Here is a 15,009-nt window from a genome sequence, read left to right as displayed (position 1 = left end):
GAGGAGGAGGGTCTTTGTCAGGGGAGCCGGGTGCGTTTGGCTCGCAGCCCGAGAGCCTCTTCTCTCCAAGTGCACGCCGCTTCACGGAGAAGACTTGACTCTGAAATTCCTCCTGATAAGAGTTGCTAGGTGATGCTATTGTCAGATCTTCTTTGTGGTGGCATATTCATACCCAAATTGTAAGGTTCTTTATGAGGACCGCCTCATTAGTAGTCAAATATTCATACCAGACCACCACCCCCCACTTGACCCCTCCTTTACCAGTCGTGGGAAAGACGTCCTGGATGAGATGTGGTTGAATTCAACCAATTACTTGGAAGAGGGCTAGACAAGATTGTCCGCCTTAAACACGCTTTCATTTTGAAATGCAACCAAAGCCCAAACATATTTGTGCTATGTTATTCACATAGTTTGAAAAACTTACAACCACAAATTAAGTTTCCAGCACGGATAAAACATCCATGACGGCTTCTAAATCTGTATTTAAACACCAGAGGCCCCCAAGTTTACCAGAGCAGAAGTAGAATGGATTGTTTACACCCTGTGGTGTAGCTTGGTGTGACATCTTTTATTAAATCCCCATTCCATATACAAGAGAGGCACCAAAGATCTGTGAATGCAGTGAGAAGAACAATGATACATATATGCAAGTATATATATATTGTTTTTCCTTAGATTTCAGCATTTAATAAAGAGTTCATGGACCTGACAAATGCAGAGAAAACAACTATTCAAAAAAATACTATGTTTTCTTAACTATTGAAGCAGTTTAAAGTATACCTAAGTAAATATACAATTTATTACTAGGGCATTCTTAGATAAACAAGGTACATGAATATTCAATGAATGTGTTCACATTTTGGTACATTCAATTTCACATTCCCGATATAAATAATGAATGTTTTACTCCACTGCACTCAAAGTCATTGTGTGTTATTTTATGCTGAAATTACACCTCTAAAATATACATCATACTTAAACACTAACATGCTATAATGATTTATCTGGACACTTTTTAATTCTACAAATGTTAGATCAGTTAAACTTCAGTTTTTAGCTCGTGCTGTCTGTAAACACAGCGGACAGACCGAATGGCTGCTGATCATATTTTTCCCCTCAGCCATCGATTATGAATAAAACAGACATTTGAAAACACCGATCCAATGACAGCGGAGTTTGGGAAGCGCTTCGGTTTCTTCAATGAAACAGGTGCGGCCGGAGCGTCGTAGCCCCGCCCCCTGGGGGCACCATATTTGGAGAACTTCCTCATTCCAAAGGGCGCGGGGCGGGGCGATGACGCCACCTGTTAGTGAATGGGCTGCCGGCTCGTGCTCACTGAGCCGGTGGAGTGAGAGAGAGAGAGCCAGAGAGAGGAGAGAGAGGGACAGAGGGAGCGTACAGGCTTCAGGAGACAAACTTCTAACTCAGTAAGAAAAGACCTGTGGAAACATCATGGAGCTCCGTCCACTCATCTCGGTCCTGTTTGTATTTATTCACCAACTCGCGTTCAGCCTCCAGTCCAAAGAACGTGAGTACTACTTTTTTGTATTTATTGTCTTTTGAAACGCTTCCCCGCACCTCATGAGTCAGGGGCTTGGAATCCGAGAGCCTCCGTAAAGTGTTACTCTCCGCTTAATTGTCATTGTTGAGATTAGAGCTGTGTCCTGGTTTGACACACAAAGCCAAGTTGTGTGTAATGTTAGTTAAACCGTTCAAACAAACAATATCTAAACATGTAGGAATGACATGAATGTTGAAAAAGAAAATTCTCTTTTTTCTTTTTCCACTTGACTTCATCACTTCTACTTTCAAACTGAGTTTTTAAATAAGATTTTAATTTGTAATGGCCTTTAACTTAAAGGATGAAGGGGGGGGGGGTGTTTGATGTCTGAACATGTCCCTCACTTTTTGTTTCGCCGGTGTTTCGCACACTCATGTATTTCTCTCGTCATGGTCATTTAGCAGCCCACGCCTTTCTCATAGACTTTAAGTCCTGTACGCGGGGACCTGGAGGACACGGTCAATGAAGACCCGAGTCAGAGCCGACATGCTCGATTAGACCGTCAAAGCCTGGCATGTGCCCCCCATAAAGCCCCCTGGCCCCTGGGATCGAGGCAGAGGATTTATGTGTACAGTCAAATCCCAGCGGTTCCCAATGATTTAACAACTGATCAAAAATATATATTGGATTTCTGTGGGTTGGTTGGAATAAGAGTTACAAATGTGATAAATAACTAAATGTGGATTTTTTTTTATATATGAATAGATCTGTAGAAATGTGGTTCTTTGATGCATCGGGTTTCCCAGTGCCTGTTATAACCATGTGTTGTTTGTGTGTCCCTGTAGAAGTATTGCTGGACATGAGGGCTTCAGGATCAGAGCTCGGCTGGTTGACGTTGCCATATGAGAACGGAGTGAGTATTTATACCTCAACAGGCATTTTTAAGACTTCAGGTTCAACACTTGAAAGGGCCCTCCACTCTGTGAAAGCCAGTAGAGAAAAGTTCCATGAGAGAATTTGAATAAGAGTTTTCTCTCTTGTTCGTTGAATCCACACACGAAAAAACCGTCTCACTGGGAGTGATGGAATGAGTGGCAGCTCGATGAGGTTTAACGGAGCTCCGCAAGTCTCATGCTAACTCTACCCTTTCATAAAGAACTCATGAATGCCATTAAAATGTCAAGGATCAACCTAAGCTATCTAAATTTACAGTGCCAAATTGTATTTTACACAATGACAGCCTTCATTCCAGCAAACAACAAATCACAATTTTCCTTTTTGATTGCTCTGTGCATTTAGAGAGTACAGTAGCGGGAGGATGTGTGTTCGGTGGGAGGACTCGAGCAAAAAGAAAGAGTGGTCCCTATGTGGAGAACCATCCCTCTATCTATAGTTCAGTGGCTTTCCATCTAAAAAAAGCAACAGGACACGGCCACTTCCACTGTGTGGGCCACATTTCTCGAAGATCTAAGACAACACTCATCCCCTCGTCTTTCAATCTTTGCTTTGCGCTGATCCGGCTTTCTCACACATTTAAAGTAAATTTGTACTAGAGACGAGTATTTCCGATGTGTGCTCGCGGCTTCAGCAAACACAAAGAGCTTACTGTGTAAATACAATTGTCAGAGTCAAGAGCCAAAGTTGGAAAGTTGGTTTAAGTTCAGATTTAGATGTTGGCAAAATATAAATAGTTTCGTAAAATGCTGCTCTAATCTAATTCAATTAATTTAGCCTCTTTTCTACAACAATTAATACAAGTTTAATCACTGATGTCGTCCCTGAAACACTCCAGTGCTGCTAACATGTGACTTTAATGAAATTTAATCATCAAATTGGGCCTTTTAATCTCTCTACCCGTCATTGCTTCCCTCTCCTAAAACGTCTTAATTGCTGCCAGTCCTGCCGGGATGACTTTGCGGTCGGCTTCCAAAGTTCATTTAACTGTCATAAACGTTGGTTGGTGTTCCACAGTGGCGTTCGCTCTGGTTTATGTGCGTTTCACTCACGTGCGTCCTCGTGTGTTAGTGGAAAACCTCACACGTCGCGAGCACAGCAGCACATGTCCAGGCCAGTAATCTTAGTGTGAGGGAAAAAGCTGTGGCTCACTTTTTGCGCTTTTATGAGCTTCTCGCTCAGCATGAAAGACGAGGTGTCTCATCAGTAAAAACTGTTTCTCTGAAGGAACAAAGCCTCCGAACCCTCTACTTACTCCACAGAAAAAATGCTTTTCCTCCTTTTCATTATTGTAGTTTTGGTGACAGTGACGTTTGCCTCTTAAACTGATCCCTTTCCCCTCTCTGTCTTCCTCTGTCCTGCAGTGGGAGATCGTCCAGACGGTGGTGAATGGCTCGCTTTTCTATACCTACAGTGTTTGTAGCATAGACTCGACAGAACAGGAAAACTGGCTACGTACAACGTTCATCCAGCGGCGCCCGGGGACGTCGCGCGTCTCTGTGGAGCTACGTTTCGTCGTGCGGGACTGCAACAGCTTTGATGGAGCCTCCGTGGCCTGCAAAGAAACCTTCAACCTTTTCATCTCCGAGGCGGACGCTGATGTGGGAACCAACTTCCGTAAAGGGCAGTTCCGAAAAGTGGCCACCATCGCCCCTGATGAGGTCACAAAGGGCCGCGAGCTGAAGGTCAACACGGAGACGAGGACCGTGGGGCCTATGTCCAAAGAGGGCTTCTACCTTGCTTTCCAGGACATGGGCACTTGCGTGGCGCTCCTCTCGGTCCGAGTTTATTACAAGTCGTGCCCGTCCACGGTGCAGAGCTTGGCGGCCTTCCCGGAGACGGTGGCGGACGCTCTCACGGTAGTGGAGGGAGCCTGCGTGGAGAACGCCGTCAGTCAGGCCACCCCACGCATCTACTGCACGGCTGAGGGGGAATGGGTGGTTCCCGTGGGTCAGTGCCAGTGTCTGTCGGGCTACGAAACCACCGGGGAATCCTGCCAAGGTAAGCACGGCCAAAAATATGCCAAGCACTCAGCTGAGACGTGTTTGTGTTGCCGCGGGGGAGTCGTCGTGAGTGAAACACCTCCGACCACGATCTTTGGCGAGATGTGAGAAGTGAGTGCTCAGGAATGTTAATTGTGTCAGGCTTGTTTGGGGTTCTGCAGTAAAAACCCAACATATCTGTCTAGAAATAGGTCAGCCACTGCAGGACTGAGTGAGAGGGAAACTGGGAGGAAACTGGGAAGGTGTCTCAACCTGTTTGTTTTGTTTAGATTTAGAGGAAACCATGGAATTGCTCCATGTGATGGTAGATAATAAAAAGTCCCTGGTGAACAGACTCCCGGCGGTGCCTCATCATCTCCTCACCTATTGGCCAATAGCACATTCTTTCCAGTGTGTTTCTCTCAGGACTCAGGAATGGGGCTGGGCTGAGGTGCTGTTTTATGGACAGGCCGTTGACTGGAGGTGACAGGGCCAGAAGCTTTGTTCCTAATTCTATGTGGACTTTGAGACTGTTGTGTGTTTACACTATAAAAGGGAACCAACTAGAAGATGTCCTGGGATGGAGAATTTGAACTTGTGTTAATGGACACAATAGTAAATAGGCCAAAAGTAGAAAACTATTAAACATGTTGCTTTCTCTTTCCTTTTCAAGCTCTATTTTGTTATGTTTATTCAAATTAGCTAGGAACGTAAATGTCTTGTTTACAAACTCCCCTAACTGTGTAGAACAAAAGTATTTTTTTCATAATTTGGTTAGTTTTAAGAAGTCGCAACTCATTTGAGAATGATGGGAATTTTAGAAGCATAGTGTTGAGTTTTTGTGCATTTGAAAAACCTGAAAGGGCAGGGTTAGGGTTAGGGTTAGAAGGTCAATTTACTTTAAACTAAAAACATATAGATATGTATAGCTGTCGTGTTCATACTGTGCGTGTGGAGGCTGGCAGTGTGCGGGCATTCTGGGGTGTGGTGTGCGGTGTGCTGAGCTGTCTGGAGGAAACGTGGGAGGAGAGACAGGGTACGGGGAGGAGGAGGAGGAGGAGGAAGGAGGCTGTGGGGACGGCTGAAAGGAATTCTTTCACCCTGGCGTCAACCTCCACCACTGATTGAGTAAAGGAAGGAGCGTGTGAATGTGACAGGATGACTACCTGAGTGCCGTCTTCTGCCCGCACAGTAAATGTTTGTGTGACCGTTGCCAAGGGGACACAAACCACAGATTACAGGGAAGAGGCCGACACACCTCTCGGAGGTTAGACTGAGTCAGCCTGTGGTTTATGACTCCTGATGGTCCGAGTCACCTTGACGGTTTAGGGTTTGGCCTCCTCTCTAAGTTTGTTCCAGGAGATGAACAGATTATTTTTAACAGCTGAAAGAATTATGAGACCAATAAATTGACCAACACAAAATGAATCATGTTACTTTGACAGTTGATTTGTCATTTAAGTCCCTTTTTTGTTCCTGTTCTTGTTTTTTCTTTTCTGTTTCACCTCATTCTAAATGGAATATCTCTGTGGTTTTGACTTGGTTAGACAAAACTCAAAGCCTTTTCCCCGTTAAACCTTTTCTTACCATTTCTTTACGGTCTAAATATCTTTGATAGATTTGTACTGAGCTTAAAAAGAGTGATCCGTGAACTGTGGCTATGACCACGAGGGGAAAAGGGAGGAAGTCGAGGCAGAGGAATGTGTCAGACTTTGAAGTTCCTGACAACTGGGCCGAGCACCTGAAACGGAAGTGAAACGGCAACTGTCGAGTGGAAGACAGGAAACATTTGACTGGAAAAAACTGGGATTTCCAAAGTCTGGAGTATGATCTGATACTTACGACACAGGAAATCATTTTTATGACATTAATAAAACACAATGCTGTTTCTTCTCCCGGACCTCGCTCCAGTTTTTGATGTCGTAGAAAGTGATATCCTCTTAAGGGCTCATGGCCTGCGTGTGGATTCCACCGAGGAGCCCAACTGTTGTGGGAAAAGGAAGTAAAGTGAGCTGAGGAGGAATGCTGAGTGACACAAATAAGCAGGTTGTCCCTGGTCGGAGTCAGAGGGTGGGGAGCGAGTCGACAGTTGGTGCGTGAGGGTGGCTGCTAGTTCCGTGGCTGCTTAGTTAGGTGTGGAGTGTAATTTAGTCAAGAGGATTAGTGGAGCAACAGGACAGCTGTTAGCCAATGACATGCCCCCGCCTCGCCTCCCTTTGCTCTTTCATCCGGTTGTTAACACACGCAACGAGCTCCCTAATCCATGTTCCCACTCATTAGAACAATGGGTCACCACAAAGAGCAAAAAACAGATTCAATTAACAGATGCACCGGTGCGGAACACACGTCCTTTTCACATGTGTGCTGTGGTCACAGGAGAGCGCGGCACAATAAGAGGGACACATTCCACCAACAAGTGAAAACCTACATTTGTTTAACCACTGAAAGTTTAAAACTCCATCGTGGGTAAACAGCATTCTTAACAGATGATACAATTTTTTTTTAGTTATGAGTGTTTGTATTCATGCTATGTACAGCTGCCGCCATTCTGGAGCTCTATAATCAGTAGAACGTATTTATGGCACCACTCCGTCCAATCATGGAGACAATAGATGAATGGGGCTGGAGTTCCTTTGGTACGTGACAGAGGCCCTGCTGCTGCGGCTCAAGATGAAAATGGGCTGGCCCCTCTTTCTTATGCGAAAAGACCCCACTGCACCCCCACTGCCGCCAAGTGACTCCCCTGAGAGAACTTCTGTTGGTGCTTCAGACCTTTACACCCCCGCCCCATCCCCCAACCCTCCATCTATTCATCTCTATCCCCTTTCTACTCAGAACTCAACCTGCTGCCTCTCCTGGCCGCTGCACTGCTCAGGGTGCAAAGGTCCTTCTGCCTTGGTGGAGGAGTAACGCGACCGTGTCTTAAATCCAGGGTTCATTTGACCTCTTCTCTCGGCCACCAGCACAGGGCCCACATGAAAGGCGGTTCCCCCGGGGAGCCGGCAGAATGGAAGCAGAGCCACAAGTTCTTTCTCAAGATCCGCTCTTTTTGATCTTTTATTTGTTTTACTGCGCTCTGAGGTTTTTATCGGTCCCAGAAACTATGGGCATCTGTTTCCATAAACCCAAATTCATATTAGTTTCCAGCTGCTTGTGCTCTTTCCTGATTCTCTCGTACGCGGACGTTTCCACCTTACGTGCTGTAATTTGTGGCTGGTGTCGTGGGGTCAGAGGAAGGAAGGAAGAAAGGGAGGAAACATCAGTCTCTGGCTGACTTGCCACTTGTCCTGGTTTCTGTCCAGTCTGCATGTTCATTAACCTCCCATGCCCCTGGACGCCTGTTTATCTGCTGCACGCTGAAATGTCCGTCGCAGCGCTCCAAGGTGCCGTTTCCTTTGGCAAAAACACAAACACTATCTGCCAGGGAATATGAGCCGAGTGCGAGTCCGCAGGGGAAGAGCAGATCGGATCACCTGATGGATTTAATGCACCGCACTCATCCGGTTGACACTCGCAGTGTGACCTGAGATTAGGCCTCCGAGCAAAAAAGGCGAGTGGAGGCAGATCGTCAGGGAAATCCCTTTCATTCCTCTGGATACAAAGACTCTGTGATTATAGGTTCCTCACAACAAGAGCTTCCTGTTGGGCGTAAAGGGCTGGTATTACAGACACAGCTTCATTGTTTGCATTGTTGTCCGTCATTCCTTCCTGTGTTTGTCCTTTCCACAGTGAGTGCTGTATATGTCATGCTTGAACTAACACACATCATCTCTCTCTCTCTCTCTCTGTCTCTCTCTCATACAGCGTGCAAGCCAGGCTACTTCAAGCCGTATGTATCCAGCGAGTTTTGTCAGGTTTGTCCTGATAACACCAAGCCCTCCGGCACCGGCGCCACTGAATGTCAATGTGAGGAAGGTTTCTTCCGCTCCCCCTCCGACCCGCCAACATCTCCCTGCTCCGGTAAAGACCCACCTCACTGACACCTCACGCAAAAAGTCAACTTGTATACTGATTACAGGCAGATCGGAGGCTCAAACTAACCGTCCTGTCACCCACTTCCCTCCTGAAGCTCCTCCCAGTGCCCCTCGCGAGCTGACCTCCACCACCCTGTCAGCTGACGGCCGGCTGCAGCTGTCCTGGAGCCCACCGCTGGTGACTGGAGGCCGAAGTGACCTCACCTACAGCGTGGTGTGCGAGCACTGCGAGGCCGCCCTGTGCACCCCCTGTGGTGAGAAGATGCGTTACCACCCAGGACACACGGGCCTGCGAGACGCCGCGGTCGTCGTCTCCGACCTGGATTCTCATCTGAACTACACCTTCACTGTGGAGGCTCACAGCGGCGTGTCCCAGTACGGCACTGACAGACCCACAGCAACCATCACTACTGCTCTGGACTACACAGGTGAGCCCAGTCACATGTTAGCATTTTCTTTTTTACTTTGATTCTATCCTTTGTATTTGTTTTCTCAGTCTTTACTTTTTTATCGATTGAATAATATTTGCATTTAACAAATACAAAAACAAAAGTTCAACTTTTTTCTGTGCATGTCTAATTTATACATTTCAGTGAATATGACCACTCTGACAGAAAGGAGCATGTCAAATTTGTATTACTTAAAATTCTTCATGTGTATTTTCTTCAACTAAGCATGAGAAAAAAAATCGAATCTCTATTTGCAGGAATATAGTAAATCTAGTAGATCAGAATAAAAACTAAAGAGCATATAATCGTTTACGGGATTCAACCACATTTTAAAGCTTTAACGTGTCATCTTGAAGTACTAAGAAGTAACCAGGTGATAAAACCAGAATTCAGTCTGACCCACTAAGTCCCAAAGGCTTTAATTTCCATGCGTCCTTCCCACAGACTGTGATTAGTCACCAACCATTATTTTGCTTTCCGCCTCTCTCCGACTGCTCAGATCCCCCCAAGGTGACGCTGATCCATCTGGACGATCGCAGCCCCACCAGTCTGTCTCTGTCCTGGACTCTGTCTCGCAGACCTCCAGTCCACATCAATCACCGCTATGAGCTTATGTACCGCAGAAAAGTAAGACTCATTGCTTTGTGCTCCTTTTTCCTCCCTCCCTCAAGTTTTCAGCTTGTTGAAAGACATTCTCAAGTGCTGAGGAAGACTTCTCTAATCCGCCCACCTTCCACTTTGTCCTCGCAGGACGAGGACGGCGAGCGGGACGTGACCACCTACACGGTCGTGATTTCGGACAAAAGCTCGGTCCAGATAAATGACCTCACCCCAAACACCACGTACACGTTCAGGGTCCAGGCCCTGAGTCCGGAGGGCAACCCGGGCAGCTACAGCACCGAGCACGAGTTCCACACTTCACCAATAGGTACCAAGAAACCTTCAAACCCACCGGGAATGAAACAGTTTCTCTGCATGAACCTGAGTTTGATTATTAAATATTTCTGTCTCTGTGATTGTGTGCAGCCGAGTCTCAGGTCCAGGGCAACTCCACCATGGTGATGGGAGCTGTAGTGGGAGTGGCTGTGATCCTGCTGGTCGTGGTGGCCGTGCTGCTGCTGCGTAAACGGTTGGTGGCCGCACCTTTCATATCCACATCCAACGCCTGTGTCATCCAGATAAATGTCATCTAGGAACCTGCAGACTGTGTTATTACGCGCCACAAGCTCGGGTTAATTACCAATACTGTGCAGTGACATCTTAGGGGGGGCTTATGAGTAATAGCCGGTGCCGCTATTGAGCACAGCCCTGGTCTTCTTTAGCTGGGACCAACTGGCAATTACTGAAAAGTCAGTGTGTATTCTGCGATAGTGATGGTCTTGTTTTTCCTCTCAGCAGACTGAGGTCTCACGTCAGGGGAGGAGCAGAGGATCCGTACTTCTCAACAGGTTAGAAAACCCCCACGATACAAACAATAAGAAGAGGAAACCGTTTATTATTCAGTCTGATATTCTCCTCATTATTTCCTCCTCAGATCAGCTCAAGCCTCTGAAGACTTACATCGATCCACACATGTACGAGGACCCCAACATCGCCATCCAAAAGTTTGTCACGGAAATTGACCCGACCGCCATTAGCAAACAAAAGGTCATCGGTGTAGGTGAGTGTTTTTCAAACCGCTCAGCTTCCATTTCACGAAGCCCCGGTGCGATATTGTTTTCCTGACGTCCCTGTCGTCTGTCTGCCGATCAGGAGAGTTTGGAGAAGTGTTCTGGGGCGTGATGAAGCCGCACGGGCGACCAGAGGTGCCCGTGGCCATCAAGACCCTTAAGCTGGGCTACTCGGAGAAACAGAGGCAGGACTTCCTGAGCGAGGCCAGCATCATGGGGCAGTTCTCACACCCCAACATCATCCGCCTGGAGGGCGTCGTCACGAAATGTGAGTCGCGCCTTCGAACAGAAACCTAGCTGCCATTCACAGCTCACTCTTATTACCTGCGGGTGTGTTTAAATTTCACTCAACGTTTTTTTTGTTTTCATTTTCAGTCAAGCATGCCATGATAGTGACTGAATACATGGAGAACGGCGCTTTAGACATATATCTGAAGGTAGGTTCCCAGTGACTTAAACTTTACACTTAATATTTCTTTATTTCATAGAGACTCAGAATCCTAAGTTATGTTATATGTTGAAATAAACATCTATAGGGTATATTTCCCATAATCGCTTTATGTATTTTAAGTTTATATTAAAGCCAAGGAAACAATTTAATGTTGTTGCAAAACTCAAGTAAGACCTAGAATGGCATTAGTTTGTAATCCTGCTAACTAATGAAAATCCAATTGAAAACATAACCTCCTTGGTGGAGGTAATGAAAAATAAGAAAAAGGTTTTAAACCGGCTATATTCATATCTTTCCCTTCAGGACCGGGATGGAGAGCTTCCTTCATATCAGTTGGTGGGAATGCTGCGTGGAATAGCCGCTGGCATGAAATACCTCTCCGACATGAACTACGTCCACCGTGACCTGGCAGCGAGAAACGTCCTGGTGAACAGCAACCTGGAGTGTAAAGTGTCCGACTTTGGCCTCTCGCGTGTGCTGGAGGACGACGCTGAGGGCACCTACACGACCAGAGTGAGTCTTAACAGCAGAACACAGACCAGCCTTTATTCTCCTCCTAGAGACTGTTAATGATCCTTTTTTTTTTTTCCAACTCCCAAGTGTCCAGTCCTAAGTGTTGATCTTTCAGCACCATGTGTTTCCATTCAACTCATTGCTTGTTAATTTGTCTCTTCTGTCAGGGAGGTAAGATCCCCATCCGCTGGACCGCCCCCGAGGCCATCGCGTTCAGGAAGTTCACCTCGGCCAGCGACGTGTGGAGCTTCGGCATCGTCATGTGGGAAGTCATGGCATTCGGAGAACGGCCCTACTGGGACATGAGCAACCACGAGGTATGTTTCATTTGTCTCGACCTCTCCCCGAGTCTTATGGGGGCGATGAGGGATGGTTTAGGCCTGCGTGGGTCAAACTTGAACGTGTATTACCACTGAGTCGCTGCAGGGTAGGTGGTGATGGAAAGTAGCCTGACATCCAGCACAGTTTCCCACCAACGTCTTTAAATTTACTGTTAAAGTCAACATGCGGACGCAGCACTTCTTTGGACCGCTGCCTGTTCAAACTCCTCGTCTCTTGCTTCAACCATTAAGCATCTTTAAATCTTAGCACTGACTTCACTCTGCCCCCCCCCCCGTTTCTCCCTCCAGGTCATGAAAGCCATCAACGAGGCCTTCAGGCTCCCTGCTCCCATGGACTGCCCCTCCGCCATCTACCAGCTCATGTTCCAGTGTTGGCAGCACGACCGCTCCACACGACCTCGCTTCTCAGACATCGTCAACATTCTGGACAAACTGCTCCGAAACCCAGAGTCTCTGAAAACCATCGCCGACTTCGATCCACGGTATGAAGCTTGATTTGATCTCTGTTTAAGTTTTCGGGACAAAACAAAACAGCCCAATTTTTTAATGTCACTTAAAACCAAAGAGCAATCCTATGTTCTGTCTCCGATACTAATATAAACCAAGTGATACTAATCTAAATGTGTGTGTACTAAGGGAAATACACTCATTAACACCTGGTATCTTGTTTATTTAATCTGGACAAAAACAAAGAGTCCAAATGAATGGGTTTTATATTTGGAACTATTATTGGCGAGGTGACTTCCTGGTTGGCTGCCAACTGTCCCCGGCCAATAAATAGACCTGAACACAACCAACAAATTGCTATTGTTGCTTATACACTTGCCAAAAAGACAAATCCACACACACACTAATACTTGGGGAGCAGCAAATGACTGAGTGAGTAATCTACATATATGTCGTTCCTCTGCAGTGTGTCCATCCGCCTGCCGAGCACCAGCCACTGCGATGGCCCCTTGTTCGGGTCGGTGCCCGAGTGGCTGGAGTCCATCAAGATGAGTCAGTACCACGAAAGCTTCACCCGCGCTGGGATCACGACCATGGAGCAGGTGTTCTCCTTGAGGCATGAGTAAGTGCACACATGACACGGGTGTATCTGGCACCGGGCCACATCTTGCGGCAGCACAGAGGACGTATTGAGTCGAAACATTTGTCGTCTAGTTTGTGATGCAGGAATAATCCCCTGCGCCTCTGCCCATAGCATTCCTCTCATTCCTTACTGTTATAACCTCCACCGCCTTTTAAGACTGTAAATTATATTCAACTTGAAGGGCCTCAGTAGTGCACATACCTCGGCCAAGGCCCAACACTCCCCTCAAATTTAAACAAGCCTAATAGCTGAGGCCACAGTAAATCAGCCACAACATGTCTGTCCCTATTGGAACAGCGTGTGAAAAAATGTCACCCCCATGAAACCACATTCAAATCAACTACATCCAGATTCTTATTTGGATCTGCATTAAATTGAACACACTAAAAAATACCAGTCCCCCAAATATGCTAGATTGTTCTAATTAGGATCCTTGAATTATTAATAATTAGAAATCAGTGAAAATGTCCAAAAAAAAGGCCCGTCTCAATGTGAGACAACAAAGTTATGAAAGTTCCTGGATAGGACCCTTCCTGATAATCACTAGTGTATCTCTGTGCTCTCGTCATGCAAATCGTTTTTTTCCAGATGACTAAAACTGTCATTTTTTTGTTTTCTTCCTTTCAGAGACATCAGGAATATCGGCGTGCGGCTGCCCGGTCACATGAAGAGGATAGCGTACAGCATCCTGGGCCTGAAAGATGAGATCAGCTCGCTCAGCGTGTTCGCAGTGTGATCTAAAGCATTCCTCCAATTCAAAGTGCACTGACCGACCATGCTATTTTACTCCTGGAAGACTGAAGCGGGGGGGGGGGTTTAAAACTAAGCCATGCTGCCGAGGTTTATTTTCTACCTTCGGTGCAGCGCGGCTCGACTGAAGAGGAGCCTACAAGCCAATCAGAAAGGACTGAGATCGAAAAAAAACACTTACGTACTTTATAACAAAAGAAGAGGAATATTGTATCTTTTATGTAAAAATGTGTAATAAGATAAATTATGTGATGTAGTGAGACAATGCAAAGGGAGTCGGTCCCTGTGTTCACTGATTGACTGAACTGTCTGAAGCTCTTAAAGATAAAAAGGGCTTTTTTCTTCCAAGCACTCACTTTATCTGGCCAGTGTGTCTGGATCTTTAAATCAGTTGGTTTTGCTCCACTTTTTGTTTTCAATGAGACTTGCTGTTATATTTGGAATAAGCGTTCCACTCAGGGCCTAGCATCACACATTCTTCTGGTTAGTCTGTGTGTCGCATGATGCGTTTTCCTCACATCATTTGTTTGTTTACAACAAGTCTTAATTCAACTGTCCATTCTTATTTAATATTTATTTTTTACTTTATATTTATGACATTTGCTACATGAGAAATAAGTCTGACCTAGCGCATATTTGCCAGGCCGTGTATTTTTGTGTTGAAATAAAGTGTTGCCTGTGACTGGATCACTTTCTCGTACTCGGCAGTCGTCAGTGTGTTTTTGTTTTTACATCAGTGTTGTTATTAAACATTGTAGCAACTATTGGATTGATTAACATTCAACTTTTCACTGACATTCATGCTCCCCAGAGGGTGAACCCTGCTGACATCACTGTCATTTTCTCTAGTTCTCGTAAAAAAGTAACATTCACTTACATTTTCCTTAGTGTTACATACAAAATGTTAACATAGGATAACTTAATTAAATTGTCGAGGAATAACCACCTCTACATTTTGTATCCATCAATCAGACTTTTTGAAATGTTCTTCTCTACATACGAACAATGACACCCATACTTCACAAAATAAAAACAATGAAAACAACCCTACCCATCAAAACATCATTTACAGGAACTGAGGAGGCGCTGTCGAAAATCTGATAATTCGACAGGAAAGGAGGTTACACCAAAGGCAGATAAATAAAGAGATAAAAAAAACTAAGATAAAAAATGCTTTAAGGGACGTGAAAAGGATAAAGATAAAATGATGAAATGCTAAAAGAGATCCTTTGTGATAAAGGATTATGATAAAATAAAAATTAGATAAAGACCAAATGAAATGAAAGAAAAAAAGATTTAAAAAAAAGATAATTATAAATAAATAATTAAATAAT

General features: G+C 45.5%; 1 protein-coding gene across 2 annotated transcripts; it reads left to right on the top strand.

Moving 5' to 3' along the window:
• The first annotated feature begins 1,153 nt into the window (after window positions 1-1,153).
• epha2a (eph receptor A2 a) lies at window positions 1,154-14,375 on the top strand. 2 transcript variants are annotated; one of them, XM_062403835.1, is made up of 17 exons: window positions 1,154-1,528; window positions 2,347-2,414; window positions 3,820-4,456; window positions 8,242-8,397; window positions 8,507-8,839; window positions 9,360-9,487; window positions 9,611-9,788; window positions 9,887-9,989; window positions 10,259-10,308; window positions 10,395-10,520; window positions 10,613-10,798; window positions 10,906-10,967; window positions 11,285-11,494; window positions 11,662-11,811; window positions 12,124-12,317; window positions 12,749-12,904; window positions 13,553-14,375. In XM_062403835.1, exons 1-17 carry the CDS (start codon window positions 1,453-1,455, stop codon window positions 13,659-13,661), a joined length of 2,922 nt encoding a protein of 973 aa, XP_062259819.1. In that variant the 5' UTR covers window positions 1,154-1,452; the 3' UTR covers window positions 13,662-14,375. The 2 variants fall into 2 exon arrangements, with proteins under 2 accessions (XP_062259819.1, XP_062259810.1); XM_062403826.1 differs by having other exon boundaries at window positions 1,156-1,528; window positions 10,256-10,308.
• The last annotated feature ends 634 nt before the right edge of the window (window positions 14,376-15,009 follow it).

This window comes from Platichthys flesus, chromosome 2 (assembly GCF_949316205.1).
Source record: "Platichthys flesus chromosome 2, fPlaFle2.1, whole genome shotgun sequence".
NCBI lineage: Eukaryota > Metazoa > Chordata > Actinopteri > Pleuronectiformes > Pleuronectidae > Platichthys > Platichthys flesus.
Note: the sequence above shows the minus strand (reverse complement) of the source record. Positions and strands in the feature narration are given on the sequence as shown.